The sequence below is a fragment of the Coptis chinensis genome, chromosome 4, assembly GCF_015680905.1.
Source record: "Coptis chinensis isolate HL-2020 chromosome 4, ASM1568090v1, whole genome shotgun sequence".
Classification (NCBI taxonomy): Eukaryota; Viridiplantae; Streptophyta; class Magnoliopsida; order Ranunculales; family Ranunculaceae; genus Coptis; species Coptis chinensis.
In genome coordinates, this window is record NC_141459.1 from 47758560 (window position 1) to 47783646 (window position 25087).

At 40.6% G+C, this 25087-nt stretch overlaps 1 protein-coding gene and 1 long non-coding RNA gene across 2 annotated transcripts; both read right to left on the reverse strand.

Annotated features, from left to right (window-relative positions):
• Positions 1 to 17865: 17865 nt before the first annotated feature.
• LOC147503761 (uncharacterized) lies at positions 17866 to 18405 on the reverse strand. Its single transcript, XM_086604952.1, has one exon. It carries the CDS (start codon positions 18403 to 18405, stop codon positions 17866 to 17868), a length of 540 nt encoding a protein of 179 aa, XP_086461078.1.
• Positions 18406 to 23675: 5270 nt separating this feature from the next.
• Positions 23676 to 24664, reverse strand: LOC147503762 (uncharacterized). The gene is made up of 2 exons (XR_015192824.1): positions 24197 to 24664; positions 23676 to 24072 (listed from the first exon to the last, which is right to left on the reverse strand). It is a non-coding gene; the product is annotated as an uncharacterized LOC147503762 (long non-coding RNA).
• Between the last annotated feature and the right edge of the window lie 423 nt (positions 24665 to 25087).

Here is a 25087-nt window from a genome sequence, read left to right on the forward strand (position 1 = left end):
CACTTTGAGTTTCTCATTTAGCCAAGGAACTTCTATTCTGAACCAAGACCTTTTGCAATACATTCCACTATTACCCGCAACCATTCAACCTAAATTCAAAGTTGTCAGACTTCACCACAAAACCTACAAATACGTAAATTTCTTACCTGCATAAAAATGTCAATGCAACTCAAAGACTCCGCAAGAATAGAAACTGCCAGGGGGGGGGGGGGCGGTCTTGGCACTGTGATAGTATAATTCGGGCTGCGAATGTACATATAGCATACATCAGTTTAACGGAGGGGGAAAACATTATATTAGCTCCAACTGGAAAAAACTTAACAGAGGCGAAAAACATCATAAGTCTTATAGCATAAGATAAGAAACAAAGATGTTATAACATTAGGATTTTGATAGAGCTAATATTAGTAGTAACAAATAAAAATGTACACTGCATGATTGTCATTTATGTCCTAATAGATATAAAGATAACAAAAAAGTGTCATAGCATAGAAATCATAACCGTTGCACAATATTCAGGATCCTACGATAAGGTGTAGCCTACATTAACATAGTTACATAGATATGAAACGAAATCCGTTCCTGTCCATTTCTCCAGAATCGAGTCAGATTGCAGCTTTGAACATTTTCATATATAGTTATTCAATTAAAATAACATATTCATATATAGTTACTCAGTTGGCTAAGACTGTTAGCAGGAGCTCCTGATTGTAAGACCTCATCTTACCCTGAAAAATGAGGAAAATCAATTGGCTCAGATAAAGTTCAATTGGATAAAAGGCTTCAGACTTATAAAGCCTAAATTATATCAGCAGTATTTTGCAGAAGAATGCACAATTCTAATTTAAGTGTTACCCGCTTTGTAGCAACTCTTTCTAAACTTCCTCGAGTATCCCTGTAGATTCCAAAATTGAGAAAATTTATCAATTAAAAGACATAATTTATTAAATACACGATAAATGATATCGACCTACCTGCATTCAGTGGGTGATGATGTAATTCTTTTCGACAGAAATGAGGTCACTGGATCTTCTTTTGACTCCTGCAAAATCGCTAATCAGCTTTAAGCGAAAAAAGGATGATACCAATAATTTTTAGGAACTGGAAAATCAGATCAAAATTAGCATGGACTAACATGAACCTGGATGATTTCAGTTTCCTGGTCACTTTATTTTAGCAGAAAATATTTGCATGTGTCTGCACAGACACACACATGATCTGGACAGTTTGTACCCAATTGAGGGGTGATCATATGGGTAAGTAAAAACACATGCGACTCTAAAGTTCGTAAGCAATTGAGGGCAATCAAGAATATATGCCCATCATGTTGTCATAGCACATAAACAGTCAAGATCATTTGCTAATTTACCATGTCATGTCAATTCCAATTATGCAATATCCTTCTTATACCATGGACAATTTATATGTTTTTTATAAAAGCGTTTACACTGGATACATTAATCAAAAGCTTTTTGTTGATAAGTAAGAGATAGTAAATTGGTATAATTGTAGACATTACATCAACACCAAGACCATTAGCTAAGAAAGACCAAACCCAAAATAAGTACATCCAATCCCCCCATGTCGAAATAAGGTAGAAACAAAAGCAAACGCACGAAGAAAACAAACAGAGTACAGTAGCCAAAGAAGGCCTGAAAGCGAAAACATGAAGAGTGCAAAAACCTAGGAACCACCACACCATGGTGGAACATCAGAAAAGTGTCATTTCCTGTCCTGATGCAGCCCCAATTCAGTCCCTCCTCCCTCCTCAAATTCACAACAACCATACGTCCATACCTACTACATGTCCCACTCCTCCACCCCTGAAAGCCCTGAAAACGACAGAAGGTCAGTTTCGGGTCGGTTCGGTTATAGGGTCAGTTCGGTCTTGGGTTTAGTCCCAAACCAACCCAAACCAACTTGTGCACACCCGTAGCCACGAGTACTCGAAATCGATTATGCTATCTTCCTGTTGTCTTCCTCATCGTCCTCCAAATCATCATCGTACTGATTGTCATCGGACCAAGTTATCGTTTTTGCTTCCTCCACCCTCCAAGCCTCTTCCTAATCCAGTAACTTTAATGTTTTCATATTCGCTTCGTACCTTTCTTTGGAGAAACCATGTAGCCACCAACAGTGCGATGGAATTTCCTGTGCTTCCAGTTGAAGTTCTGTTGCACAACTGGAATTTTCAAAGAACATTACATCCTTTAGAATAGAAAATCGCAATGAGGAGATAATTTAAACCGTCTCTCTTCAAATAATCTAAAAGAACTATAAAGGAACTAATAATCAAATAATCAAATAATCTAAAATCGCACTGAGGAGATATCCATTACCAAAGAACTATAAAGGAAATAATCTAAACCGTCTCTCTTCAAATACCAGCAGTGCGATCAAATCTTTAGCTAAAGTAGAAAAAGGAGGTTAAGAAACAAAAAGGCCTACCTGAATTGTCTTGACTAAAGGCTTGGTTGAGACGTTCGATTATTTGTAGGAGAAATCAATTGGAAGAGAGAGAATGATGGCTGATATCATTGCATTTTCTGTTTGCAAAAGAGGGGGAGCCGTAAAGTGGAAGAGAGACGATTGGTTTGTTGAATTTAATTTCATAAAAAGGTAATTATTTGGGCAATCAAAGATGGGTAAGTGGCGAACAATTGAATAGGGGCGTATAGTTGATTTCCAACCTGAATTTACACATACGTCCTTAAATTACTATATAATCTTGAGGGTATAGATGGTAGTAAATTATGAAATGACTAAGTAATCCTTCTTAAAGACATTGAATAATTGATTTTAATTTTTTATTAAGGGCATTTCATGGTAGAAAAAAGGTTGGTCTAATTTAAAAGTCCATGTTAATTATGGTATACTATACTAATAGAGATGTGTATATTTTTAATCGAACATATGTATATTATACTATACGTAATGCGTCATATATAGAATAAATACCATATATACCACAATTGTTAGTTAGCATTGCACGTATTCGTTATCTAATGTATATACATATAATATATCAAGCATGTACATGTTCATGCATTAGTTAATATAGACAGTGCATTAGTTAATTCATAGAATACGACTATACGTGTAGACGTAGACATGTAAACATTATTATTAATATTTATAATACATATATTTAATGTAATATTATAAAAGATGCATTTAATAACACACATTCACTATTATGCTAAATGTTATATATATTTAGTATAATTTTACACTTAACAAATATAGACTATATATAATAATAATGTTTGGGTTTGTCTGTATTTAGTGTAATATAATACTAAATTCTATATATCAAAATCAAACTAATCGGTTCCGATTTCGGTTCGGGTACCCATCAGTTTTTTACTATTCGGTTCTAACGGTTTCGGTTCTTTATCAGGTCGGTTCTTGAAGACCCACTTATTTAAATGGGTCTAATATTTTAGGACCCATACCGGCTATAAATGGTTCCAGTTCTGGTTCTGGTTCAGGTAATTGGGTACCCATGCACACCCCTACTCTTAAACTTAACAACGTAAAGATATGTAAGTGTTTTCCTTAAAATTCAACATTTAATAAACAAAGTAAAAATGATTAACATTTGATATTTACTTTTTCATTACATTCTCGTCATTCCTAAAAATTACAAGTAACCACCATTTACAAAAAATTACAAGTAACCACCATTCAAAAAAGGTTACAAGTAAACATCATTTTACAAAAGTTTAGCCTTACATTCACTGAAAAACTACATCAAATCATCATCATCAACGTTAGATAGGATAATTGCATAGGGTTCAACCCCAGCATCTATCAGAAGGTGAAGGTTTCTGAAAGCCTCCGTGTATGCATCGACTCTAGGTAATGCCCAATCTCTCCATTCACCACCTCCTTGAAAACAAAATCTCTCCATGAAGTCACAGGTCTAGGGAATAGACAATTCTGGTAGAGTTTTACATTGACATAATGGTTATTGTCTTTGTCGCACAAAACACCAATTATTTTAGGATTACTTGGAGGACTTGAGTGGAATTGAAGAAAAGAATGTATGCCCCTAGGGGGGATAAAAAAAATTAAAACCACGTTATATTTGCTAGCAATTAAATAACCGGTTTTAGACATCATCATATATTTCGAGGAATAACACGGGCTTTTATACCAATCGATGATTGTGCGAAGTTTTGAGGCTCCATCACCGTGCCACATTTTATCATATAAATCGTGCCTCCATGTGTCAATCTCTTCAACCAGGTACGTCTTGCCTCACTTGTATCCACCCCGTCTCCTTATCAAATCTCATACCAACTGCAACTGCCCGAAAACCACAGTTTCCATCACCGCTCACATTTTTAAAATCTTATACATATTGGCGAAAAGATTCAATTCATGCACAAATGAAAGATATTTTTCTTTCGTACTTATTGGAGCAACATGATTCTTTGGAACTTTTTTCAGAGCAACAACCTTCTTCGGAGCAACAACATTTTGTGAAGCCTTCTTCGGAGATTCCTTAGGAGCTTTCTGCACTGAAGATATTTTTCGCTTATTCAGAGCATGTTGCACGGAAGCAACTGATTCATTAGTTGGTACTATAAAAAGTAGCGATCTCTCCCAAGCCGAAGGATCTCTTTTTGTCGAGTCTTCACCTTTACTTTCATTTTTCGTTGACCCTTTAGTTTTTTTGCCAAGACTACCAACTGGTCTTCCCTTTGGTTTCGCTTTTGTTTGAGGAGGGATCAACCAAGTATTCTGTGAACAACTTATTTCCCTCAATCTTTACAACATTTTTTTTCTGATCCGCAGAAGAATTTAGGTAATGGTCAACAAATAGAGCAAATTCATCTTGGTAGTATAGGTCACCTCGATCAATTGGGTTAGGTGTTGTACTTAGCTTCTTCCAAAATAGGTGAATCAGGTTCATAGTAAGCTTTTCCCCCCTCTTAAAAAGACCATTCAATGAATGGGCACATGGTAACCCGTGTGTGTGACGGAGAACATAACCACATCTTTCTCTTTCTTCAGGCAATAGATCCATCGCTTTCTTTGACACAAAGCCTCGAATTTCACTAAACAAAGCAATCCTATATGCATGCCTAATGTTGTTCAAGCTTTGCTCAAACGATCGAAGCTCTAATTTCGATAACTTGAGCAACGACATTAGGATGGATCAATTCCCACATGTCAAGGAATGTATGATTTTTTCTTCCATTCAAGCTTCTCTTTAGTGAATCATGTGCACCTTCGGCTCAGTTCGTGGTCTTCTCACCAAAGTTCACACAACAATCTGACCAAGCATCAACAAATTTTTCTCTACAAGACATCCATGTGTTTTGAAGATAATCAATCAAATCTGGAAACTCCTTGAACTTCTCGACAATATAATTCCATTGGCACTCCACCTCCGCATCAGTTGCAGAACTTACCAAACGATCCCACAAACTAGAAATTTTTTGGCACGATTCCACATTAGGAAGCTCTTTTCTCGCCCTATGTGCAACATTCATATTTATGTGAAATCGGCATAACAATTTGGTAACTTGAGGGAAAACAACTTCCAAAGCTTTCATCAAAGCAGCATCAGCATCAGTCAGCATTACCAAAGGTGTCAAGCCATCCAACATTAACTTAAATTTCTCTAGTGCCCAACTAAAGCCATCTGTAGTTTCTCTCTACATTAGACAATAAATTGCTGAAAAATTCTTGTGAGTAGGGGTGACACCTACGATCTTGAATAGTGGGTAGTCATGCATATTTGTCTTGTAGGTGACATCCATGATGAAGACATATGGGAAACACTTGGACAAAGATATGTTGTCTGGATGCGCCCAACATAAATCCCTAACCTCATATGTACTGTCTACACGTCTAACATGGTGAATATACCCTTCTTGGGAAATCAAATGTAAAAGTTGTTGCATTTCTGTTCTACCTGCCATGACTTCTACTTTATTTTTCTTGCGAAAGTTGTATAGAGTTTATACGGTCGATGTATTATCTGGAAATCTTTTCTTAAAGTTTTTAAGAGTATTCTTGGGTCTCATCCCTGCTTTCATCAAATCAGCGACTAAAGCTTTCTCTTCAACTCTTAATCTATTGGCATATGAGTGGCCCTCTAGCTGTACAGCAACAGAATGATTGTGACGACCAAAAACCACCTTAATTTTCTAACAATGCTTTGAATAAGGAACAAAAACTCCTCTTATTTTGAATTGACAACCACACTTTCTTGTTCCCGCGCTTCTCTTCCTCTTGCTTGAAGTGATTTCCTTTACCATTTTTTTTTCACATGCACTCGATACTCACCAGAGAACTAACATTCCAAAAAAATTCTTGGAGTCCTTCCACTGGTATTTAGATCTGACCTCCCACTAACAATAATCATGCCCAAATCTCTCACCATTTGTTGGACCCAATTCACCATTTCTTTACAAGATGGGAACACCTAAATTCGTCAAACAAAATCACATGAAATAATATCATTAACTTAGATAAAGCAAGCATTTCTTTGATTAATAAACTAAAATTTTATGGCTTACCACATCTGTAACAAATGAATCGCTAAAATCTGGGTACTCCATCCCGCTACTTTGATCATGGAGCTCAACATTTGAAACATCCTGTTAATTCGATAAAATATATAAATAAAGAAAGTGATACATTGGCAAATTTAAAAAAAAATAAAAAAAAAAAAAAAAAAAATAAAATAAAATTATGACCAAACCTGAGAAACTAGCAAATCCTCTTCAATCCTCATAAATTCACTTGTATACTCATTCGCCGGTAACTACAAAGGAATAAAATAAAAATGATTAAAAAAATTATAAATTCACATGTTTTGTGCTATTCTTATGGTTCGATATAAGACCATTTTATTCATCTTCCTGATTCTGTTTGTTACGGTCTTCAAGGTAATGGTAAACTTTATTCTCTCTCACTACTCACTTGCCCTGTATTTTTTTCCATTCACATGTTTGTATACAATTTTACTATGTTTTAGTCATTGATGTGAAATTAGTCACAAACTTGTCTCTAAAGCTTCAACTTATTTCTGCTAGTCTGCTAATACAAGTTTCAAACTTGAACGACCTTTTACTGGAATACTATTATCCCATTCAAGTTTTAACTATGGAAATCGGGGCTACCCTTGATTTGCGCTATTTCATTAAATAACTTACTGTCAAAATCCATTAAATGATAAAAATGTTGTGAAAAAAAAAATTAAAGAAAGAAAACTCACCGATGATTGTCGCTCTTCATTTATGTAAGATGTGTGGTAATGAAGGTCATTGTCATTCTCGACTGACTCATACGTCGAATTTTCCAAAATCCCTAACGTAAAACTTGTAATGATTGAATCTTCTTCAATTTCATTAGGCCATTCATTGGGGTTTACGGAAGGGAGTGTGGTATTTTCATCACTCATATTTGAAGGAACTAAATTTTTGTGGAATTGAGAATGGCGGGAGTTTGGTTTCGCTAGGACAAGAAAAGAGAAATTGAGGGAAAGTGTCGGATGAGAAAGAGAAATATAAGGTTTGGTTTTTTTTTTCAATCTTGGGGTGCTTATTTGGACAAACAAAGGTGAGGTGCTTGGTAGGGGGGGGGGTGTGTAAACCCATATGAAGAAGGGACATAGATGGAATAACCATTATTCCAATACCCTTTTACCAAAGGGGTGCTAGTCCCATTTTATGGGGTGTCAATACCGCAGCCCTAAATTTTAGGAGTAGAGATCTCACCTTATGGGATGATGGGTTATTAAATGGTGCCTGTTCCTTCTTTTAATATTGTTATCGTACAATGACATATATTGTTTGCTTTGGAGCTTTTGAGAACCAAGTTAAAACATCACAAGTCAAATTAACATGCCTTAAACTAACATGCCCAATATTCTTTATAGTTGATTACTATATTTAGTGCTTTTTGAATTAGTCTCATATATATGAGATGGTCTTTAGGGTTTACAACTAATTTGGATTGGTTTTCATCTTCCTTCATAAGCATCTGAAGTGGATTTTCTAATTAGATTTTTCTTAGATTATCTCTCACTGATTTGAACCATAATATAGTATGGATTTTTTGGCAGATTCCAATCCGAAACTACATCTACATTTGACCATAATTACACGTCAAGTTCACTAAGCTGAGAAGCATTAGTAGTACATTCTTTTTGAACCGAGCTTTTTATTCACAAAGTTGAGGTTCATTGGTCTGAAGATGATAAAGTCAAGTAAAAGTCCATAAAAAGTGTATTGTTCGCTCAACTGTGCTCATCTTATCTTGAATGTTGAAAGGCTAAGTGTTGGCTTTAAGGAGTTAAATGTTGAGATGATAAAGTCAAGTAGAGGTCTATGAAAAGTGTATTGATCGCTCAGGTGTGCCTATCTTATAACTTGAATGTTCAAAGGTTAAGTGTTGGCTTTAAGGAGTTAAATGTTGATATGACATAGTATAAATTACACTCCAAAGTCATAAATAAAGGTCAAAATTTATCAAAACTTTGTAATGTTATGGGAGCAGCATATTTTGATTGGATATTGCTTCATCTAAAATTCCTTCGGCTCCATAATAAGTCCTAAAAAAATCCCTTAAAGACCAATTTACAATTTACATACTTTTATTCCCCCCTCTTATAGCAATCGCTTCCAATTTACAATGTTATGTTATGTTACATTTAGTACTATTGAAATTTTAGCAGGCACACTACATGCATGGTGCCTACCATAAGGTATAACAATAGGATCATTCCCCCATGAACCAACATGAGCTCATGGATTTTTTTAACAACTAAAAGGAAACTGACCCGACCAGGGACGTGGGTCATGACAATTCCAAAGAATCTGAAGGCAAGCAATGAAACAATATCAATATACCATGTCCAAGAAGCAGTACCATGTACTAGGAATAAAGAAGACTAGGTGCACTTATCGTTAATGATGCTGTGTTATTATTTATTACCAACAATTACTAATTTAACAAGAAATATGTAGTAAGCATATTTCTAGTTAATATTTATTAACAACAATTACTGATTTGCTAGTTAATATTACGTTATTGATCTAGTGGTAACTCATTGGCAAACATTCCAAACAATATATGATGGTTATATATATATGTGTGTGTGTGTGTGGGTTACACATTCTTTTACCACTGGCCAAGCATCTGGACTGTATGTACAAATCCACAAAATAATTAACAAAAAACAACTAAAAAGGGTATCAATTCAAACTTTGCCCGTTTTGACAATATGGGGACCAAATTTATTTTTCCGGACAGTTTGGGGACCAAACTGTTTAATTTTTGCAATGTTAGAACTTCCATCAAGTTTCTGACACACCGTTTCTTGCCAAGTCAGCATGTCTTTTATTTTTCAAAAAAAAAATGAAAAGAAAATTAATACAAATTAGAAACGGTGTGTGAGAAATTTGACGGAAGTTTTTACATCAAACAGTTTGGTCTCCATATTGTCATAAAGTGTAAAGTTTGATACCTTTTTAGTTGTTTTTCGAAAAATTAAAAAACGAAGAACAATACAATTAACTGACTCTAAAAGGATATTTCATCGATTGAGCAACATGAAATTACACTATTACATTACCATATTCAAATATATTAGCTCTAGCTAGTACAATATATCATATTTGATTGTAAGGTAATGAGCCTGGGTGTTGACGCAACCCCGCCTGCCAGTTCTGTTGGATTGTTGGTTCGTTTTCAGCCTGATAATCGTAGTAGGACCCTTCAGGAGGCACGTCCAAATAACTTGTTGATTCCCAATTGCATACCTCATCAGTTGAAGTCGATGACAACACATATGATGTTGATCCTGTTCCGCTTTCCTGTGGTATGCCATCTGCTGGTCCTTGCCGGGGAGTGATTTTTTGCTCCCAGCAATATTGCTCCAAGGCCTCCAAGCGGACTCTAGAGCCAACTACCAGTCAGTAAAATAAGAAAGCCAGATAGCCAAAAACCATCGAAAATCTTGACTTTCTATTTTATCCCTGTATTGACTATGATTACAACCTCTAATCTTACTCCTCTCTCGTTCTTTTCCTCTTTTTTTCTCCTTCTCCAGTTCTCACTCTCTTTCTTATATCTCTTCTCCTTCCACGTACCGCAGTGGTTATCTTGCGGTTCCTGGTGCCGCTCCCCCACTCTCCACGTTTCGCAGCAGTTCCAGAGCGGTTGGGATACCGCGGATCTGATCCTGTGCAACCTGTCTTCCCACGCTATACCGCATCCGGTCCCTTTGTCACCACTAACCTCCTAGGTCATGTGTACGTCCTATACAGATGCCCTCTCTCGGCCCTATTGTTGGTCCGCGACTGGCAATGGTGCCGAGAACTACTCTTTCTCTTTCCGTACACCCTCTGCTGAATACTTCTTGTCTGACCCTCCCACTCTGTCCCTTTATCTCTTTCTCCCAGCACGTGTTCCACGTGCTTCCTCTATCTTGCCCACGGAAACCGGTGAAATACGGTGAATACGGGCGACCTCATTATCTGCCCCTTCGAAAATCGAGATGACACGCGTCCTTAAACCTTTGGTTCTCTCGGGTCGATTACCGCTTTTGTCCAGCCCCTCAAATCCCACTTAAATCTCTCTCCTCTCTCACAACTCCAAAACCCTCAAAACAGTAAACCCTCACCATTTTCTTTTCAACTTCACCTTCTTCAACCTCTGCCCCTTCTCCTGTCGTCACTCTCTTCGCGCGACCTCCGGCACGTTTTGGTTACGCCCTCCATCGCTTTGGCACTCTTGCTACAGGTTTGTCTTAACTGTTTTTGTTTCCTTTCCTCTCGTTATTTGTGCATTCATTGTTTATTTTGGGGGTTGCTTCCTCATTATCTTCTTTTCCTAGATTGCGCATCTAGCTTTTTATGAATTTCTCTCCTTGCAATGTTTCCATTATTCCTTCATCGGAATATGAGGTCACCTCCTCCACCCAATCCTCCGCCACCACATCAGGTAAATCTGGATCCTCTTCCCCTAGATCTAGTCATCAATCCGCGGACAGATCTGAATCCCCAGCTTCAAACTCTACCGATCCCACCGCTGTTCCATCTACTTCAGGTAGGACACCTTCTCTGCCATCACAGCCGTCCTATTACCGCATACCCAATCTAGATGCCGTTAAGGCCGCTTACGGCATTCCTGGTGACATTATTCTCGAACATGTGTCTGGCGTCACCCACTTTCCTCACTTAGTATCGCGCTACCGGTTATCTAGTAGCTCTTTGTAGGACAAATAGCAGCTGGCTTACGTTTCCCTCTGACTCCCCTTGACGTCGAGGTCTGTAACCATTTCAACATTCCTCCGTGTCAGGGCATAGGTAACTTCTGGCGTGTTATGTATGCCGCCAACCACTACAATGAGACTCACTCCCCCAAGATACAACTCCACAATATCCTCGCCCACTTCTATATAAAGAAAAGCACTAAACTGGGGGGTGTGGGATATCAATCCTTTTGCACTCGTCCTCAAAAGAAGTCTTTCCTTCTTCACATTACCACTTTTGACAAGGTGTGGCATCGCATACCGTTGTATGTGTCCGGTAATTTTTATCCTGACGGACCTCCCTCCGAAGTTTCTCGAGGCATCTCCATTTCCTAACAAGTGGTAAGTAAGCCGTTAGGAGTCGCAGTGATTTTCTCTCACCGTCACTAATTTGTCTTTGTTCTTGGTGATGTAGGTTGGAGACCAGATTCGCGATCCCAAATATACAACGGTGTTTACTCAGAAATTTTCCAATCCCTCCGCAAACTCGGGAGTTCACAGTGTGAAGTCCTTGGCATTGATCCAGAAAAAGCCACTCCTCTGTTACTTGACCCCTCTCTAAAGAACATTGGCAAATACCAAGGTCCCCTCTATCGTCTGCCGCCCCCCAAAGAAAGAAAGCCCAAACCATCCCCTCCTCAAAAAAGAAAACGTTCGTCTTACAAGTCTTTCAACTATACCAAAAAAATCTCTCATTCTAGAGCTGTTGCTCAACGTGCCGCGGCTACTAAAAACAAGACTACTACCGCGGAAACCCCTCCCCCTTCCTACTCTCGTGTGGCTGAGTGGGAGGACGATTTTGCTGCTAATACCGCTCCCCCTTCTGCCACCGCCATGGATGTGAACAAATACAAGCTTTGGGACAGCGACTCTGATGGGGATGCTCCTGTTGACGTGTCAAATAAGAGCCCTCCCACCAAAAGAGCTAAAACTTCGCCATTTGTTCCTCCCCAAACCATCGGGCCGCGAATGAACCTCCAGCGATGCCGCGATGATGCCTTTCGCCGCCCTAGACAGGATTCTTCTTCTGCCGGTCCTTTAACCTCTGGGCCTGTCGAGGTATGGCATCCCAAGTTCAAAGCTAGGGACCGCGATGTGACTACACGAGACTCGGCTTTGGAAAACCCAGCCGTTGCTGCATCTTTATTTTTCAGCTCTCACCTGCCGCGGGATCAAGCTTATGGAGATGCTGGTACCGTCGCTTCCCACAGGGCCTCCATTTACACTGGATGGGAAAAGGTATGTCTTGGGCTAGTGGTTAGTGGCTTACCAATTGTCTATGGTATCTTTCCATTCTTTGTGCTAATCTCATACCCCATATGTCTCGCGGTCGAAGTCCAGACATCGGCTACGTCGCGCGTGTGGCTTGACCAAAGACCGTGGAGAATTTGGATTTGGCGGGCGGCGGAGATACACGGCCCTGACGGCTGGAAAGCCAGATACGCCAAGCTGGAGAAGGAGGCGGACGCGAACCGGATCAAGGCAGTCAAGCTTCATAGGGAGCTCCAGGTAGCTGAGGACAGACACCGCAATTACGTAGCGGGTGTCAATTCAAAAATGGACAGCCTCTGAGAAACGGAGAGGCTTGCCACTCAAGGCCGCCGTGGATAAGGTCGTCAAGAGGCCGCAGATCGATTTCGGGCTCTTGCTACGAAAAAAGATCGCGACGCGAAACGCAACAACAACTTGATCGCCTTTAGCGCATTTGCCGGCCGATTGCTTCCACCGCCTCCTCTTGTTGTAGGGACATCGTCCCTTGTAGAACCGGATCGCGGTACCGAAGCCGTTGAGACGCCCGACCACGGTGTCACGACTCCCATCACCGGTGTCGGTCCCTTCAAGATCTGGCGAATGAAGATGCCAGCATCCCAGTCAGTGAAGATGAAAATACTTCTCCTGAAGAACCAACTACTGTACCTCAGTAGTAACACATGTCGGCTTACTTTCTTTGTAGATGGCCTTGGTTTTGTAACAGTCAAACAATTATCTTTGTGTTTGTGAAACAATGGCTTCTGTAGCTAGTACTTTTGTGCGCTTTTTGCAATGTAATTCACTAGTCGTTGTGTTTTAATTACAACTTATTTTAACTTCGTTATGCATGGAGCCCTTGATCAAAATGTTACTTTGACTTAACACTTTTCATTTGCATCTCCAAACTCCGTTATTTGGACTTTTAGCTATGATTGTCCCTTGTTATTTGGGACGACTTGTTAGTGAAGGGCTCTCTTCCTCCTGCCTTTACTATGTGTATAGGTTTTACGCAAGTCAGGGTTGCCCCCAGTTCGATTCGAACAAAGAGTCTCCGCATGAAGGATCTTTTCCCCGCGCGCTCGCTTTGCATAGTTGTGAAGCTAGTCCGGGTTGCCCCCAATTTGATTAGGACTTATAGTCCGCGAAGGGCTTCGTCCTGGCGCTTTGGACAGCTGTGAAGCTAGTCAGGGTTGCCCCCAGTTTGATTCGGACTTACAGTCCGCGAAGGGCTCGTCCCCCCCGCTCTCTTCCAACGGCTGTGAAGCCTTATAGGGGCAGCTCAGTTTGCCCCCAGTTGGATTCGGACGTGTAGTCCGCGAAGGGCTCGTCCCCCCCGCTGTCTTTAAACGGCTGTGAAGCCTGATAGGGGCAGCTCATTTTGCCCCTATTTTGATTCGGACGTGAAGTCCGCGAAGGGCTCGTCCCCCCCGCTGTCTTTGAACGGCTGTGAAGCCCGATAGGGGCAGCTCATTTTGCCCCCAGTTGTTTCGGACGAATAGTCCGCGAAGGGCTCGTCCCCCCCCGCTCTCTTCTAACGGCTGTTAAGCCTTATAGGGGCAGCTCAGTTTGCCCCCAGTTGGATTCGGACGTGTAGTCCGCGAAGGGCTCGTCCCCCCCGCTATCTTTGAACGGCTGTGAAGCCTGATAGGGGCAGCTCATTTTGCGCCTAGTTTGATCAGACATGTTGTCCGCGAAGGGCTCATCCCTTACGCTGTCTCTGATTAATTTCTATGCATGCTATTGAGTCTGGAATGTAATCTTTGTTTCATTGACTTAGAATTCTGCACATAACATTATACATTACACAAAAGATGCTTGTTTCATTGAAAGCTACACACTGCTCCTCTCATGGAATTTTTTCAGTATTCTTATATTCCATTGTTTCTCCACCGTTACCCCCCCGAGTCTCTATTTTGTAAGTACCGAATTTCCTTTTTTCTTTGTCACGACATACGGTCCTTCCCGGTTGGGTCCCGGTTGCCGTCATTTTCCTTTTTAGTGGCTGGAGTAACCCTTCGCAGCACCAAGTCCCCAACCATGAATTCCCGCGGCTTTACTCGTTTATCATACTGTCGCTGTAACCGTCTATGATACTCCTCCAGTCGTATGCGAGCCGTATCTATTTTTTCTTCCATTATATCCAACTCAGTAGCTAATATATTTTCATTAAGACCCCTTTCCACGGCCCTGGTTCTTGTCATTTTCTCTATCATTTCCACCGGTATGACAGCCTCTACTCCATATGCCATTGCGAATGGTGATTCATTCGTCGAAGTCCGCGGTGTAGTACGATAAGCCCATAAAACATGATTCAATTCATCAGCCCACGCTCCTTTTCGGTCTTCCAATTTCTTCTTTAAATTGTCCATGATGATTTTGTTTGATGCCTCGGCTTGGCCATTCCCCTCCGGATTATATGGCGTCGAGAACTTCTGTTTTACCTTGTAGGCTTAAAGAAATTGACGTACCTTTCCCCCAGTAAATTGTGTTCCATTATCTGCAATGATTGTATGGGGTAAACCGAATCTGCATATTATGTTCTCCCCGGAGGAACTTCTTCACATTCTCTTCTTTGACTTTGTCAGAAGTGTCACTCCCTCTACCCACTTGGTGAAATAATCGAGTGGCGCCAACATAAATCTTCTCTTGCGGCGGCGTGGGCAAAGGCCCCACTATGTTGAGTGCCCACATGGCGAACGGCCACGGACTAAACACATTATGAAGTGGCTCTGCCGGGTAATGGATTAGTTGTGCAAACCTTTGGCATTTCTCACAAGTTGTTGCATACTCTGTTGCATCCTTCTTCATATGAGGCCAAAAATATCCCTGCGATATCAATCTATGGGTCGTGGTTCGACCCGCTGAGTGACTTCCACAATCACCTTCATGTACCTCGGCCAACATTTCTTGCACCTGCTGTGGCCCTATGCATCTTAGTAGTGGTCCGCTGAAACTCTTTTTGTACAAATCCCCATCTAACAAAACATACCTTTGGCTAACCTGCTCTCCTTGGTATTTTCTATCTCTGCTCCCATAAGAAAAGTTTTAATGGGCGTCATCCATCCTATCTCCTTTTCAATTGTGAGACACACACTTACAGTTTCTGATGTACTAGGCCTGCTCAAAACTCTTACTTCAATAGCACGACCCTCTGTTCCTGGAAGCACCCCGGCAACAAATGCTAACGCGTCAGCATGTCTGTTCTCACCGCGGCCCAAATGAGCAAATTGAATTCTTTTGAACTTACTGGCTTTTTGTCTTAGAACCTCTAAATATCGTGCCATCCTAGGACACCGCGCCACAAAACCCCCATTCATCTGACAAATAACCAAGTTAGAGTCTGAGAACACCGATAACTCACTTACTCCAAGATCCTGTGCCATATTCAAACCTGCTATCACTGCTTCGTATTCTGACTCATTATTAGAAGCCGCAAATCCTAGTTTCATTGATAACTCCAGCCTTGTGTTGTCAGGAGTCACCAAAACCACGCCAATCCCATTTCCGGTGTCTGTAGCTGATCCGTCCGCGAACAATCTCCAACCATTACGCTGTATCCCAAGGGTCCAAGGGATCTCGACCAGATTCTTCCTCCTGATCCATAACCATTTCCTCTCCCCAAGTGGGATCCTCGGCTGGAAATTCTGCTAGGAAATCCGCCATGGCTTGGCGCTTTTTCATTTGTTCTAACGATATTTGATTTCGTAACAACTAAGCATCACCGCCCATTTTAGCATTCTCCTCGACTTTTCTGCCTTCAACGCTTGCTTGAGTGGCAAATTTGTTATCACTACCACTGAGTGTGCATCGAAATAGGGCTTCAACTTTAATGCAGAGAACATCAACGCTAAAGCATACTTCTCAATTCTCATCAGATCGCGTCTCTGCTAGCATGGTTTTACTCTGAAAATAAACCGGTTTCTCTATCTTATCTACAATACGCACAAGAACTGAACTTATCGCGTACTCTGAAACCCCAAAATAGAGATACAATATCTCTCCTTCCTCTGGCCGTGATAGCAAAGGGGCTTTCCATAAGTAAACCTTCAACTCCTGGAAAGCTTCCTCACACTCAGTGGTCCATCGAAAATCTGGCGTTTTTCTCAGCAAGCGATACAACGGTCTGCATTTGTCTGATGATTTAGAAATAAATTTGTTCAATGCAGCGACTCTTCCTGCCAACCGTTACACTTCTTTTACATTCTGAGGGGACGACATCTCCACTAGGGATCTGATCTGCTCGGGATTGGCCTCTATTCCACGATACGTGACTATATAACCCAAGAACTTCCCCGAAGATACCCCGAATGTGCATTTCTCGGGTTCAACGGACTATGCTTCCGCAAGATGTGAAAGGTTTCACGGAGACCCTTCAAATGTTCCTCTTCCGACATGCTTTTCTCCACCATATCATCAATATATATTTCCATGCCCTTTCTAATCTTGTCCTCGAACATTTTTTCCCCCAACCGCTGAAATGTAGCCCCCGCATTCTTTAAACCAAAAGGCATTCTTGTATAACAATACGTACCTCCTTCCACCACGAATGTAGTCTTTTCTTGATCTGGGCCAAACATCGCGACCTGGTTATATCCCATGGAAGCATCCATGAAAGAGAATACCTTGAAACCAGCTGTTCTGTCTACTAACTCATCCACCCGCGGCATAGGATAACAGTCTTTGGAACACTCTTTATTTACGTCTGTAAAGTCCACACACATACGAACCTTGCCGTTCTTTTTTGGAACCGCGACCACGTTGGACAGAAACTCCGTACATCCTACGTCCTTGATTATACCCGCATCCCTAAGCCGTATAACTTCTTCGCGAATCCCTTCCGCATATTTGGGTCTTACGCTTCTCATTTTCTGTCTTACAGGCTTCACACCCTCCTTCATGTGTAAGTGATGGCAAGCGAACTCTGGATCTATTCCTGTGATATCTTCAATCGCCCAAGCAAATATGTCAACATTCTCTCGCTAATAATTGTGTCGGGTTTGAATTTCCACTCTTTTGGCAAATCCGACCTAACCGGAAGTAAATTTTTCTTCCTCTCCCACCCCCAGGTTCACGATGTCAATTTCATCCAGAGTTTTTGGCCTCTGATGAGACTCGCATCCTTCAGCGAGTACTGCTTCCTGTAATTGCTACGCTTCTCCCTTGTCATTCGTCGGCTTTTCACCCTTTATTCCACGGACCATACTTTTTACCGTCACTTGGTGTATATTCTGAGCCGCGACCTGATCCCCCTTTATTTCAGACACCCCTTCAAGGGAAGCGGATCACCTGATAATAGGTCGACGGAATAGCCTTCATTTCATGAATCCATCTTCTCCCTAGAATGGCATTATATTGGGACCCCGTGATCTACCACCATAAACCGGTGAATACCGCCGCCGGACGGACCTGTTATCGGGCAACGTTATTTCCCCCATAGGCTTTGTCATGCTTCCATTGAAGCCATACAAATTAGTCTGAGAAACCCTCAACTGATCCCTATCTATATTCATTTCTTCCATGTCCCCTATGAACAACATGTCTACTGAACTTTCGCAGTCTATCAACACTCGCTTCACTAGATAATTACCCATGGCTATGGTAATCACCAACGCATCTTCATGCGGCGAAGTCACTGATTCCAAGTCTTTCGGAGTGAAAGTTATGTTTCCTTCGGCAATCGCGGTTCCTGAAACTAACCGCGTCATGCTTGTCACCTCATTAACCTGTTGTAAGCTCGCTGTCCTTCTCATCTTGTCACGGTGGGCATTCCTCCCGAGTGTTTCTCCACTGTAAATGACATTTATTGTTCCCAAGATCCTAGCGGGAGCTTGTCCTCTCTCCGCATGACGAACCTCCGTGACATACTCTCTAAGCATCCCCTTCTCAATTATTCTTTCCACCAGCCACTTCAAAGCATAACATTCGTTAGTGGCGTGGTTTCTAAATCGATGATAGGTACGAAGGTTTTCCCTCAATCTCTCCAGGTGTATTCCGCGGTCCTTCATAATGCTGCAGTCCCTTGATAAGTGGCAAGATTTCCTCTAACGGCCTATTAAGAGGTGTTTGTTCTATCTCACGGTACGGCTTTCTTTCACGAATATCTATCCTGTTCCGATCTCCCGATCTGTCGGGTCCACGTCTTTCCCCTCTGTTGGATCCCCCTTCTCTCTCTTCTCTCTTACCCCTATCCCGTCTGTCGTCTTTATCCACTGCCTGCACTGCCTTCCCCGATCTTTTTTGTTCCCTCGCATTTCTTTGCATTATATCTTCGTACCGAATATACTTTTCTACCTTTAGGTACAGAGCGTGCAGAGTGGTGATTTCGATTTTGGACACTGATTCGTGCACCCTAGTCCCCTGCTTCAAGCCGTGCTGAAATGCAATGACCGCGGTATGCTCTTCCAGATTCTCCACCCTCAAGGTCTCTTCTTTGAATCTGCACAGAAACTCCCTTAACGACTCCGCTGACCTCTGTTTAATGTTAAACAGTGCCGCGATATCCACTACTCTCCGCTTCTGGTGGATGAAATGGTCCACGAAGGCTCGCTCTAGTTCTTCAAACCTACTGATGCTCCGCGAAGATAGCCGGTAATACCAATCGGCGCCCCCTTAAGGCTTTGGGGAACATCATGCACAAGTGATCCGTCATACTTATTTTCCTGCCACAATGGCATCTATTGTCTAAAATGATGCAAATGATCAGTTGGGTTGCCTTTCCCATCATACCTTTCGAATCTTGGTTGACTGAATCTCTTAGGTACCTCTGAATTCCATACCGAATCCGCCAGTGGATTCTTGTTAAGGTTAGCAACCTCCTTTTGAGCGGCACTTTGGTTCATTTTTTCTACCGCACGGTTAGCTTCTCTATCTTTCTCGATCATGGCCTGTACCACTTCCAGCGTGATGCCCTCTACCGTATCTGGCCCCCTAGACTGGTATACCTCATTCTCCCCTTCCATCTCACTGCCCCGGCGATCCCCCTGTTCCATGTCATCTTGTGCGGTGTCTCTTTCCTTTCTCAACTCATCGTTCTCGTTTCTTAACCTGACTATTTCTTCTTGCATAAGTCTGGTGGCGTCTGCCGCCACATCAGATATGTCTTCCTCTCTACTCACCTCTCTTTCTTCACTCGCTTCTTCCTCTACTACCTCTCGAACAACTTCTTTTCTAGGTCTTCCTACCCCCTTTTTTGTTATGGTGGCCATTTTATTTCGCTAATCCCCACAGACGGCGCCAAAATGTATTGACTATGATTACAACCTCTAATCTTACTCCTCTCTCGTTCTTTTCCTCTTTTTTTCTCCTTCTCCAGTTCTCACTCTCTTTCTTATATCTCTTCTCCTTCCACGCATCACGGCGGTTATCTTGCGGTTCGGTGCCGCCCCCCTCTCCCCGTTTTCGGCAGTTGGGATATCGTGGATCCGATCCTCAGGCAACCTCGTCTTCCCACGCTATACCGCATCCGGTCCCTTTGTCACCACTAACCTCCTAGGTTATGTGTACGTCCTATACAATCCCTATAAAATATAAAATGGAAAAGAGAGAAAGTGCGCGATGGGCTTCTCGCCTCCTCCTTATTTTTTTCCAGAGGAAACAGCATTGTTCACTGTTTTGAGTAAACACTACAAATTTTAATTTAGTAAAAAATATATATGATATCAATATCACAATTACCAAACTGAATCAAGGTTTGACTTAAGTTGTGAATGAGCAGAACTTGATGAATACAAGGTAGAGCCAAACTAACTTTGATGGCGGAATCACGTACTCAGGTGGAGAAGAAGAAGAGAAATTCTATTTTTATTTTGATATAAGGTAAGGGACAAATTAGGAAGTTGGAAATAAAATCGGTTACTGCTAGGCTGGGTTTCTAGTTATGATGGACAGGTGGTTGGCTCTAGAGTCCCCTTGGAGACCTTGGAGCAATATCGCTGGGAGCAAAAAATCACTCCTTGCAGGGGAGGCAACGGTGTGTCTGGATATGCATAGTTGCTAAAACGTGAAGTGTCACCATATTGATCGTGGTGTAATCGATCGATTCAAAGAATGAAGTACCTTCCGGTTTGCATCCCATATGACGATTATTTCATTACCATATACATCCGTTTGTTTCTCCCCAGACTCGTATGAAGTTGACGCGAATGCATCGGGGTTGTGATGATGATCCAAATCTTGATCGGCATTCTTCCGCGGGACCACCATCTACCGGCCGGGCTTGTCATTGGTGCCGTTGATGTCGACGCGTAATTAGATGTCTTGGTACGTTTATTGTTGGCGCGATATGACGGATCATCATCGGTCTCCTCTGGCCTCTTGGATGAAGATGCACTAGTACTAGTGTTATCGTCTTTTTTGTTCTTCCTAAAGACTCTGCATAGACCGTAATCTCCGTGATCCTTCATCGTAAATTCATACATCATCCAAGGACTCTTAACCGTCCCGTTGTTCTTCGAATAATTCATAAACTTCTTGTAACCAATTTTATTTCCCTCTTGATCTAAGACGTCGGGGCTGTTTGAGATCCTCCATGTCCACCCTTCACTTCCAACCGTTCTACCGATCTTCTTGCCACCATCGTACTTCTGTTTAATCGAGGTAAACACATAAACTTTCGTTCTCCTGTCTCCCTTCGAAAAGTTGCCACGGTTCAAATGCTTCGCTTCCATAAAGCTCGCATGGCATAATGATGTTATTAAACAACTCCGGCAGAGGTTCCCTGGCGAGTATCTTGGCAAGAAAATACGTGATAAGCTCTTCATCTGTTGGAGTAAATCTAAACCCACGTGGTACTTCTTCCATGATCACTTTCAAGTAGCTTCTTCGGAAGGAAACTTATCAAAATATAAGTTGACAACAAGAGAGAAGAAAGCCAATAATGCAACACTTTGGTATTGCATGTACCGATGTACGCACCCAATATTTATAGGTAATAAACACTATCCGCGTTTTTGTTTTCGAGAAGGATTTGATGTCCGAATCTTTTAGGACTCCTGCTTGCGCGCGTTTACCAGACGCGTTGGCTACATCTTAGAAATGGTTGTTATCAGAGGTTGTGCATAGGGATCGAGATCTAAAGGACGGCTAGGAAACTTCAAAATTTGTGCAAAACTACATCCAAAAAACTGTTCAGGCATATAGTAAAGATCGATAGCTAGTCTCACAGAGAAAAACCAAGGAACAAATGAGAATTCAGAGAGTGACAACGCAAATTTTGTTATTGACTTATGGATGAGACAATTGAGAACCAAAATGCAGGCTTGGTGAGGGTGAGAGTGAGAGTGAGAAACTGCTTTGAAAAATTCGATGGATAAGTTGAAAGGACTCATGTTGAAATAAATCAATCCACAAAATGCTTTCAGCATTTCAATATTCAGCTCGTAATAGATTCGACATGTGTGAAGGAACCACAACACTTGATCATATGTGGTGTTCTTCTGAAGCTCTAAATATCTGTAACGCGATTAATGGTATTCCAGAAAAAAAAACGTGATTAATGGTAGCATCCACACTTCAAACATCGAAGGAAAGGAAGATACACAGCTTTCTTTCACAATATGGTGGCCGTGAGGCTTCAAAGAAAAAATTCACTTTCACCAACGATGGTCAACAATTAGTTTAAGGGAAAGCAACATTTGGCAGAATAGGATGATTTCCAATCGTCATGAAAATGAATATGTAGGAACTTGAGATTTTAACCAACAAAAACGAGAGTTGAGTGGGCTGCAAATGAACTATCGAATCGGCAGCCGTTTTATTTTCTTACAATTAATTACACTGGTTCTCTTTTTTTACTCGTGGATTTCTCATGTTTTGCTGCATTTCTCAAGGCTTGAGACTGGTAGATTATGGCACTTCAAGCCACCTATACAGGATAGATAGCCAATTAGCGACCGTTTATAGCCACTGTAGTTTAGACAATTTGATGTTTATGACTATTTAATACCAAGTAATTTCTTTTTTTTTCCCTAAACACCCGTACTTGTTTTTCTCGCAATTTGTTTCAATTTAATTTAGTACCTCAGTTTGTTTCAATATCTACACTATATGATAGCCGGATTTTTAGGAAGAAAATTTCTCAACCGAACTGTGTATTTGTAATCTCTTTATTTTATGATTTTAGAACCACCTCTCTTAATTATTCTAATCAGCTCATTCCTTTTTAAATAATTTACCAAAAACTCTCACTTTATTGAACCACCTCCCTTAATTATTCTAATCAGCTCCTTCCTTTTTAAATAATTTACCAAAAACTCTCTCACTTTATTGAACCTCATTATTTAAAATAATTTAGAAAACCTCATTCACGTCACTCAAATTATATTCAACCCCTCCTAATGTTTTTATATTATTTTTTAGATTATAACTAGAATTCAAAAAATCATACTATCAGAGAGATGTTAGAGCGACAGGTTTAAAAATTTGAAAAAACACCGATGCGTAGTACGGTTAGCATACTCGTATTACATATAGGCCGGGTTTTTAGGAAGGCACACATCTCAACCGAGAACTGTGTTTTTATAATCTCTATATTTTACGATTTTAGAACCACCTCCATTAATTACTTAATTATTCTAATAAGCTCTTTTCTTTTTAAACAATTTACTAAAAACTACATAACTTTACTGAAATTATAATTAGCTTAATATTATTTAAAATAATTTAGAAAATCTCATTCAGGTCACTGAAATTATATTCAACCCCTCCTAATGTTTTTATACTATTTTTTAGATTATAATTATAATTCAAAAAATCATACTATCCGAGAAATGTTAGAGCGACAGGTTTAAAGACTTGAAAAAACACCGATGCATAGCACGGTTCGCATACTCGTTTAATTTAGTACCTCAGTCTTTTCGGTTCGCCTAACGCGTATACTTGGTTTCTCTAATTAGTGAGACTAAATAACCCAATTAGTTATGTGGACACAAATTAATTGAGTCCATTGCCTTTTCATGCGTTTGTAAGTTGTGTGTCCACGAACAAATGGGTTATTTAGCCTTGCTAATTAGAGAAACCACGCTCACCGTTAGCTAATTAGAGAAACACATGAGCTTGTTGTTAGCAAATTTAGACGGAAAAGAGACTAATGTACTAAATTGGAACAAATTGAGAGTTCAGGACTTCAGGATATTAATAGGCAAAAAAATTGAAAATAAGTAGTTCTAAATGGTCATAAACTCTTTCTATCAATTTACATCTCGCTAATTTATGTTGAATATGCTTTGACAACTGCCTTCTAAGCGTGTGATTGTGCTCCACTGCTCTATTATGTACATATCACGTTTATCAGTTGTATCACAAGTGCTGTAAAAACCAATTCATTTCCTGTTTAGTAAGGCAAACCAGCTTTATCTATCACTTATATGTAATGGGTTAATCAACTGGTCCATCTTCTCCATCATGTAGACTGCAGTTGCTGAGGGGTTGTTCGGCAACATCCAGATCCATGTCAACACGTGCGTCTTCATCAATATCATTATTTTCATCTGCATACAACTGGGAGCTCACCACCTGACCGAACAAATCCTTGTGTTTCAAGTTGCCTGTATCAATATCAATTGTTATCTTACCATCCAAGTTATCCCACATATTGTAAATTCATTCAATTTATGTGGACTTTGTGAGATACTACAACCAATGGGAAAACCACTTGAAGAAAAGGTATACCCATCCAAAATGTGCATCCATTTGACGTATTATGGAGGAGAGCCTTGACACGGAACAAGAAGCGCTCCATGGACCGCTTTGCAGCAGGAATTTTAGTAGTTACCAAAACAAAAAATGTACTGTAGAACTTTAGTCCAAATGGAGATCCCGTTCTTTCATCTTTCTACCCCATTAAATATATTTTACTAGTACGAAATAACTGATGGTTGCAAAATATTTGTCAAGCATTAAAAGGTTTGGGATCAACCCCAAGTACAGAACTTAAAAATCACAACAGGTCGAAAGTATGCAATACTTAACCTTGGCTTCGAAACGAGAGTCCAGTATTGTTCTTGTCGCCTTCAAGCTCTTTTGAGCTATGTCAAATGAGAGAGTTTATGAAAGGTTTGGAGTTTGGACCAACATTTAGAACAGAATGTACCTCCACCTAGGTAAATTGTACTTCACGCCTTACCGGTTGTATAATTATTTCACGTGCACTTGGAAATGAGCTTGTAGGAAGTCAAAACTGAAAAAGCGGTTGAAATTTCATCATAAATGAAAGTTTTGTAGCTGCGATTGTGTAAAGCAATTTAACATAATAATAAATGTATCTACCTTCGAGAAAAAGAATCGACAAACTTCCCACCATATTTCACTGCCAATGCATGCAAACGACTACCAGTATAGAAGCTAAAATAAATCAATATGTTTTTCTCAATACGTTTATCACGACCGGAAAAGAATTGAGTACAATTGGAAGACCGGAAGTCGCAAATCGATGAAGTAAAAATGTTTCATGCAAACAGATTTGAGTATCACCATCACAGAAACAATCAATCTCTCCCAAAACTCTTGTGGAAACTCTTATCGAAATCCAATCAAGAGGTCAATGCTCAAAGATAAGATAAT